At 42.3% G+C, this 9002-nt stretch overlaps 1 protein-coding gene across 4 annotated transcripts in view; it reads right to left on the bottom strand.

The window, feature by feature from the left end:
- LOC129352611 (tensin-2-like) overlaps positions 1-6435 on the bottom strand; it is a 28621-nt gene extending 22186 nt beyond the window's left edge. For 3 of the 4 annotated variants that reach the window (XM_055021686.1, XM_055021701.1, XM_055021692.1), the window contains exon 1: positions 6008-6431. In XM_055021686.1, coding sequence (XP_054877661.1) covers positions 6008-6124 — 117 coding nt within the window. In that variant the 5' untranslated portion in view covers positions 6125-6431. Of the gene's footprint in view, positions 1-6007 lie in introns of all 4 variants that reach the window. The other variant, XM_055021708.1, reaches the window with a different exon arrangement.
- Between the last annotated feature and the right edge of the window lie 2567 nt (positions 6436-9002).

The raw sequence follows: 9002 nt of genomic DNA, 5'->3' as shown, positions 1-9002 counted from the left end.
ACACTGGAGGTTCAGCTGCTCATTTCCAAGTCCCTGCTTGCAATTTGTACAGGCAAGCTGAATATGACCGAACATACTGTTGAGCACATTTATTGTATAAGTTATGCTTCTTCTTATCTTGTCCTTTTCCGGATCTACCTTCAGGTCGTGTTGCGTGACGTTTTCTCTGACGTAATATTGAGCAAAGATCTTTGTTCAACATTACAAGGTGGGAGCAACCTGGACAGTGTTGGCAGCTGTGTAAATATAGACTTGAAGTTTTTGTTGGCAAAGGAAAACATAAAAATGACAGAGGCAGACTCAACTATTTCTGGAATACAGTTTTATATACAGTAACTTACAAAAGTATTCCTGATGAACTTTCCTGTCTCTGCTAAAGGACGACATTCCCACAGCATGATGCTACCACCACCATGTTTCAAATTGCCGATGGTATATTCATCGTTTCCCAAGTTGGCTAATATATTAGTTTTAGATCTCATATGACTTATGGCAAGATCTGACCTTAAAAAATGAATTCTGACACTTGAGCTGTGGAAGATGATGATGCATTCCAGTGAGCAGAGACGTCTCTGTCTAGGAAGCCAAAGCTAGGAGCTGTGAATGGCGTCACACTCATGTCAAGATCCACGTAGTTGCAAGAAGACAGTGGGATTTTCTACTGCTTGATTGGAGGACAACATTCTCCATGTCTTACATAAACAAACCCAAAAGGAATGTGCTGACATTCTACAGTATTATTAAGGCCAGTGACTAAAGTAGACACAAACCAACAGAAATGCTAATAAAGAGTTAATACCATCAACTCTTACTACGTACATATCACCATAGCCATGTAGCCATATTGCACACCAAACTCTGGGTTGATTGGCAGCATCCAACATTCAGACATAAACACTCAGCGTTCTGTAATATTACTGTCTGAAACATTTTGTCAAAATAAATGAGTGGTATTATGCTTCATCTAAGCTTAAAATACAAATTATAACAACGGCAAAAAAAAGTAAAAATAAATCAATCCACACATAATATGAACTGGAAAGTTATTGTCATAATCCTCAGCCTTTTTTTTTTTTTTCCTTCAAATAACCACCTTTCCTGGTGAAGAGAAGTGGGAGGGTGTTTATATAAGGTTGTCTTCTGAACCGCCAGAGTGAAGCCATTTGTCAGCATGGGAGAGGCACATTAAACCTTTACAATTTTCCAGGAACAGAGGAGGGGCCAGGGAAAATCTGGAGGACGGTGGGGTTGTGCCATGCTAAATCGTGGCATGTGCGGCAGAGCGGGAGAGGTTCAGAGCAGCAAACACTGTACTACAGCAAAGAAGTGTGTAAAATTACTTCTTTACTCGTCTAACAAACCTATCGATTGAGCATGATTAGATGTGTACAACCTACCTCAGTTCTTAATTGATTTACTGTCAATATTTAATAGTAAGAAGTTGCTTTCTTTAACTGCTAAAATAAAAAGTTGCCAAGAACACTGACTTTTGGTTTTGGTGTCTCAAACTCTGTACAGAACAGGCTAAACTGCGGTAACTCTTAAGCTCCACTAGAGGCCGCAACAGGCGCTGTGAAAGATTTAATTTCAGTGTCGTCCCTAATATTTCGCTCAGCTTGTGTCTATGTCCCTATAAAAAAAAACTTAGAAACAAAATAAACAAATAAGACACTGAAAAAGAGCTTTGGAGACACGTCTTGTGATTAAATGAAATGAAAAGAGCGTTTTTCCGTTGTGACATTGAGGGTGAAAAAGGGGCAATCTATGATTCGTTAAAACCCCAACCTCACTGTAAAGTGTGAGGGTGACATTATCATGTTCTGTGTGTTCTCCTGTGCAGGAGGACTGCTGCAAAAGTGTATAAAATATCTATTTCTAATTCTGGCTTTTCATATATTAAAATAATCTTTTGGCAACCCCGACTGACCTAAACAGGAAAAATGTAATCAGATTTAATTAGACAAAGAAAAAGTCTTTTTCAACAGTGAATATAACTTTCAACCAGGCGACAAACATGTATTTTTCATATATGTATTATTTTCTTTTTCTGATTATTTAGCTAAAGATTGTAGTTCAGTTTAACAAGAACAAAATCAGCACAAAAAAAAGGTCAAAGGAGCCTTACGTCTGAGCAATAATGTACGGCATATTGTTGGAGGCAACAAACTTTGATTGGATGCAAATTATTCCTTGAAATAAAACATTTCAATTAAAAATGTCTTCACTTATTTTTATTTTGGAGAGGTCCTTTCCTTTGCAATTTTCTAACTCGACGGCTGTGGCCTAAATAGAGGATTCACCAGTCACAGCTGAAGATGGGCTAAGAGCGACTCCTGGTGGACAAATTGTTGCAGTGCAGCTGACTTTTGAGGAAGAAAATTATGATTGCATCCTCACTCTATAATTCATTGTTCTTCAACCCTGGTCCTAAAGGCATGCTGTCCTGCATGTTTAATACATTTCCCCGCCTCAGTGCACCCGATACCCATTAATGGCATTTTGTTTCTGACATGGTGGAGATTTATTTGTCAGACCAGATCAATCCAGTTTATTTTGAAAAGATAGGCTTAAGGGGGCTTTGAGTGAAGTATTTTTCTGGTCAACAATAAAAATAAAAAAATTAAAAAAAACCTGGTAATAAAAATCAACGGTTGGTAAATTAGGTCACATTTTAAGACACAACTAAATCCTAACAAAGGATTGCCCTCCAATAAAACAACCTCCGATTCTGTCATATTGCAATCAGAAACTTCAGTGACTCTTCTAATCAAATCCTACGAAAATAACATCTGGATGAGCCAGTTGCCTTGAAAAGTTACATAAATAGTCATCTAAGTCCACCTTCAGCCAGGGAGAGTACTGATCAAAGAACAACTTATTGTATTTACATTACAAATCTGAACTTTATGGAAAAGGCACCTTCATAAGGCTCTTATTGAAAGAAAGCCACGAGAAGTCCTGTATGCTGTTTACCACAAGCCAGCTGACAAACTGGCTGCACATCATCCTAACCACTCTACTCCATCTCATATTGACACATGCTAGTGGCAGCATCATGCTTTGTGGAGGCTTTTCTTGAGCAGGGAAAGAGAAGGGAAGTGGTAGGAATACTTTAGCAAACTGTAAATCAATCAAACGCCATCTTCTTTGCACTCACGCCGCACTGAAACTGGTGACGGACGATGAGGCAGTTGAAAAGCTGCAGACTAATGACGCTACCAGACCAAAGCCGTGATGCGTGTCTCCGTCTGAAGTTGTTCTAAAACAGAGGAGAAATGTTTGTGAGCTCCTGTCTGCTCTCCTCTTTGCTAGCAGCACAAAATGAATATCTGGCTGAGTGGACATCGAGTCTCCGGAGGATCTCACGAGCATCAGCAGAGTTCCAGTGTTGCATTGCAGTATAGGAGAACCCCACCCCATGTGTGTTTTTGCAGCCAAACTTTATGTCATTCCCCAACCATCTCTAACCAGAAACGATCGCCCGAAGCGCCTCCACATCCAGCATGCAGATCCAGAGAGTCGTCAACAATCAACACTATAATGGACTTCTCTATGACCATGACAGTTGCATGGTCTCTGTCTCTCTTTTTTTTTTCTTTTTTTATTTCAGGGAAACAGCAACAGTTGCTTTTACAGTAATTCATCTATGGTGTAAGTTATGAAGTGGAAACATGTCACCCTGTTGTGCTGCAGTTAAACTAAAATCTGTCCTGGCTCTCTGTGACTGGGCCGTGCACTGCAATGCCTCCGCGCCACTAAATGTCGCATTGCCTTTTCTCAGTGCCACCTCACAAGCGACGACACGCTGGAGACCAGGAGTCACAACCCTACGCACACACACACCCACACACACACACATAATACACTGGCTACCCACTCAGGAAGAGACAGGAGCAGGTGGCAAGCTGGGGGTACGCTGCAGTTCTGGGTGGGTATTTATAACCTGGGTGAGTCGGGGCCGCCACCTCCAAACAGCCGTGAAAAAAAAGAAGAAGCTGAAAATAGGTGCAGGAATGGAGAGTGTGTGCGTGAGAGCAACAGAGAGAAGCAAATACTTCGAAACCATCTCAGACCTCCTGAGCCAATATGAAGCACTTTGTTTCTGTCCACTGCCTCCACGTCCACCCATCCAGCAGGGAATATGTGCTCATAATTTGGCAAGTGATCCAGGCAGCTGAGAGACTTGAAACCACACGTGGGGAGGAAAAGAAGGAAGCAAACTGTAAATCGCTTGATGCAATACTTTGGCATCTTTTAACAACACATTAAACTTACATGTCCTGAACTGGATGAGATTCTGACTCTTTCTCGATGTGGTCAGAACGCAGGCTTTATTTTAGCCCCCTGTGAGGTGCTTGTTTTGACATGGAACGCCATAAATTTGATTTGCGAGAGCGAATTGTATCTCGTGCTTTTGGATCCCAACTTCTCCCCGACGCTGACATCATTCTATTCCACAAACCAAAAGGTGTTTCTCTCATAGGGGAGCATAGGAGCCCGCTGCTGCTGGCCTCCGGCGAGCCACGCTGTGGTTTTACTCCGATTTGTTTGTTGTGGGCAACCAACAAATCCTGGCGCGTGACCTCGACGGTTGCATCAGCGGGCAACGCTTCTTCTTGAGTCTATAAAAGTTCAAAGGGCTCGGTCCAAGTCCACGCACGCTCCTAAATAGAACCCAGCAGACAGGAAGGCGGTGAGGCAAATCCGGACAGTAATTAATACTACTTCCTCTCCATCCTGGAGCCTCGAGAGACATCATTAACCATTAAACAAGCCAGTCAGCTGCTGTGTGTGAATTTTATTATTAGATACAACAATAACTTTCCAATACACCTCCCCTTGTAAGCAACTAATAATTATTTTTTTATAAATCATCTATTTAGACACCATTAATATCGGAGGTGAGACAGAAATTTAAAAAAAGAGAGAAATTTATTGTTTTTTTCACACCGTGTGAAAAGACTCTTACCTGCCTGGGAAATTACTCAGCACTGGTTTATACAGCATTAATCACTTAATTAATTATTACTTATTAGCCTGCTGTAAGGATAGTGTTATTCACTCTTCCAATATAAACCACCAATAAATATTTGGTGAACTAGCGACGGATGAAGATGCAAACCTTTGAATCCATCAATGGCGAGGTACAGACTATTATTTACATCATACATCTCTTCCCTTTTAGTCGTTTATAAAGTGTTACCAGCTTAATTAATAAAATAATTGTTGAGGATAGAGCTATTTTGAAGTGTCAGCCTCATTGGTGCCTTTACAGAAGACTCTGTCTATGAGCAACTAATAGGTCTAAAGCTGTAAGCAGTTTATTAAAGTTCATTATATTATTTTATAAACATTAAAGATCATTATTGAAAGGTTGTTAAGAGTAGCGAAAAGTGACGGGTGCTTCAATAAATGCCTCAAGAGTTCACAGCTGCCTTCATTCTTCACAAAGTGTTAGTTGTGTAAGTTACTAACCATTAAATCATGTTGCCTTGACAAGGGTTGTCTTTGTACCCTCCACTGTACCCCACACTATCACGAGTAATAAGCTGCCAACACACAAATTAAGGCTCAAGCAGTAATCACTTTATAATTCATTAATAGAAATATAGTGCATTGAATAAACGGTGGGAGAAAACATGAGCAGCACCAAATGAGACTCTACGTCAGCCTGCTTCATGAAGAGGGAGCTCCACACAGTGGGATGATGAACTGCTCCGACTCTGTTTTCGAGACATGGTGAGAATGGTTTGCATTTTTTTTTTTTGGTCGTGACTGATGTGTGATCAGTGGCGTGTGGCAATTGAGCGTCAGCTGAAATCCGCTCGGGCCAAACGATTTTCATGCTGATGTCGCCTTGTTCCCCAAGGCGACATCAGCTTCAGAACGTTTGCAGGCTGGTTTCCGTCAAGCCCGACATGAACGAACTCGGCAAACTGCACCATGAAGAGTCAAACGTTCTACATTTGCAGTAAAAAAAAAGAAAAGCTGACGGCTTATGATGTACCTGTGAAAGCTGAATGATCCCAGGATGCGCCTCAGGGTTCGCCTTCACAGGGATTCCTCCCGGGTCTGTGCCCGGGCCGTCCTGTTTCATCCCGCCGCTGCTGTGCATGCACCCCATGCTTCCAGTTCTCAACTCTTCCCCTCGTGCCTTTGATTTCCTCAACCCTTACCCACTCCTTCAACGCCTGCACCACGGTCCGGGCAGCTCTGGATTTATCCTTCTCTCACTGCCTCACATTTGTTTTCTTCTTCTCCCACATTTTCCCTTCTCTCCCTCTTCACACCTCTGCCCCGGGCTCTGACAGCTTGTCCTGCCTCGAAATCAACCCCAGATGACTTCCAGCTCCCCCGGACTCTCCTCTTACAACCCCTCTCCCCCTGACAGAAGTGTCACTGAGAGTTGACCCTCCTCTCTATCTCCTCCTCCTCCTCCTGCATTCTCCAGCTATCCTCACCCTGAAAGCTCACAGTCACCATCTCTCTCCCACCGGCGCCTCCTTCTTGGGTCGTCCAAACTCTAAAATGCCCCCCATCTCTTCATGCCGTCGGACCTTTCGGTTCTCGCTCCATCTCGCTGCCCCTCCACAGGGGAGAAGCGGCAGCTGCGTTGTCTTGTAGATGTCAGACTGGTCTTCCTTTTTTTCTGGCTTCACGTCAGGCCCTCTCATGTTCCTCTCCCTCGCGGGGAAGTGATCTGACAGACCTTCTCGCTGAGGAGCCGCAGCTCATAGATTGAACCTCTCAGGTTCTTCAGAGGCAGTGTTTCTCTTTTTCTTTCCGCCTTTCCATTTTCAATTCGTCCGCAGACGTTCTAAATGTAAGTGACTTGACCACTGTGCTTGATGGAGCACATGACACCAACTTTCACGCATTTTTACTCCTTCTGCTTTCTCTCCTGCGAAATGAAAACAATAGTAGGCCCTGTGCTCAGGCCGAAGATCTGTGTTCCCCTGGCTGGATGAATTCCTCAGAACTCTGGGACTCACACAGAACCGTGTTTCCTCAAAGTGGGTTCCCCAGACAAAATACAGCTTCAAGTCAAGAGGTTTTAGGGTTGCGAGGTTTAAAAAAGAAGAAGAAGAAAAAAAACCCTCCAACAATAAGCTCTTTCTACAGCCATGTTCTTAGCCCCCAGTCAGAACATACAAAGTGGTCTTTGGTTGAAAACTGAGACAGATCCAATGGTTGAGGGCTATTTTGGGCTGGAAACCATCAACATGTGTTTGTGAGGGTTTTAGGCTGAGGAATGTTTCTTGTATTTCTGATCTGAGGTGAGCAGCGTCAGAACGCACACATTTATTGGCTGGCCTGGTTGGGAAGTGCAAAAAAAAAAAAAAAAAAAAAAAGAAACATTAAAAAATGATTACACTACATGCTCCCGCTCTCAAATTTTTTACACTTTGAACTACAAACTTCTATTCTATTCTATGATGGGGCAGCGAAGCACTGTTCATGTACGTCGTTTTGAAGTGGAAGGAAAGCGATTCTGTTCATCATGTCACTTTCGATGTGTTTGTATTTGGCACAAAGTCACATTTTGGACAACAGCACCTCTATGTTTCCCACAAGATGTGTAGGAAACTGCAAGCAAAGACTTTTTATGACTTTCTTTCAACACTGATTTCTACTTGCTGCTCCTTTGTGTAGAGCACAACTAACAGATGTACAGTCAACAGTTTCTCCTACCTGAGCTGTGGATCTTTGCAGCTCCTCCAGAGTTACCCTGGGCCTCTTGGCTGCTTCTCTCATTATTGTTCTCCCTCCTGGACCTTCCAGGCGAGTTGATGCATTGTTCAAAGCTTTGGATTTTGATTTCTGAGCCAGCGCCGCTTTAAATTTCACAACTTCCTCCTTGACCTGCTGGTGGTGCCAGTCCTCATGATGCCATTTGTTCTCTAACGTTCTCTAATAAACCTCTGAGGGCCCCTTAGAACAGCTGCACTCAAATGGACTTAATTTCACGATTTCACTATTTTAATTGGGTGACTTTTAAAATAAATTGCCTGCTGGCTTTTATTTAAGGGTGGCTCAAAGGGCCAAACACAAATGTGCACCAGATTTATTTAAAAAAAATTAATACTGCAGATTTGTGCCCATTCGTGTAGAGCATGAGGAGATCCAAGGAGCTTGAGGGAGAACTCGATATTCAAATGTCCTGAGACGTATAATTTTGGGGGTTTATATCTGCGCACCGTAATAATCAGAATTACACAAAATATGCTCAGTAAGTTTCACTTTCTGAAATGGCAAATAATGTAGAACCTTTAACAGTATATATATATATATATATTTTACTGTTAACCCCGACTGAGAAGGTTTGAAGCCCTGTTATAAGTCATGGATTACCTGGCAACAGGTTGCAGCAACAACTGCAAATACTAATACATCATTGCAGCAATGATCTCATTGCCTTGAAGGACTTAAGTTCTCCTTCAAGGTCGTGATAGGTGGTCTTGATTGCAACACTGTTTTATAAATGTATAAATATATATATACATTTTTTGGGGGGAAATGAAAACAACCTTTAGCTCTTTCTCTCAATTGCACCTCAAAGCCTGTTGAACAAAGTTTGAGGGAATGTTACAAAATGACGAGCTCAGTCCTTGATTCTAAATGAAACTGGCTGAACAATCGGCATCTTTTTACACTTCTCTAAACATTTTAAAGGTGAAGTTTCACCTTTTAGTCAGCGCGTTCAGATTTCAACTTCCAATTTAAACTCGGTAACATCGTTACGACTCTCCAAACTCCACCACAGTTCTTAAAAGTTACATCTGATCCTTATTCCTGAGGCAAAACCCGTTTTCAGTCATTAGTACCAGAAGGCATGTATAAAACGTGGCTGCATAAAGAACTACAGATCACAGGCCATCTTGAATGCATACTCTGTGTGCGTGTGTGTGAAAAGCCCCAGCAGCTGCCACCAGGAGTCTGACTCTCAGCAGGGTGCAGAGCCTGAAGAAACAAGGGAAGCTAATTGCATTACAGACCACACC

This window comes from Poeciliopsis prolifica, unplaced genomic scaffold (assembly GCF_027474105.1).
Source record: "Poeciliopsis prolifica strain line A6 unplaced genomic scaffold, Auburn_PproV2 SCAFFOLD003, whole genome shotgun sequence".
NCBI classification, from domain to species: domain Eukaryota; kingdom Metazoa; phylum Chordata; class Actinopteri; order Cyprinodontiformes; family Poeciliidae; genus Poeciliopsis; species Poeciliopsis prolifica.
The sequence above is the reverse complement of the archived record's forward strand: the minus strand, read 5'-3'. Positions and strand labels throughout refer to the sequence as shown.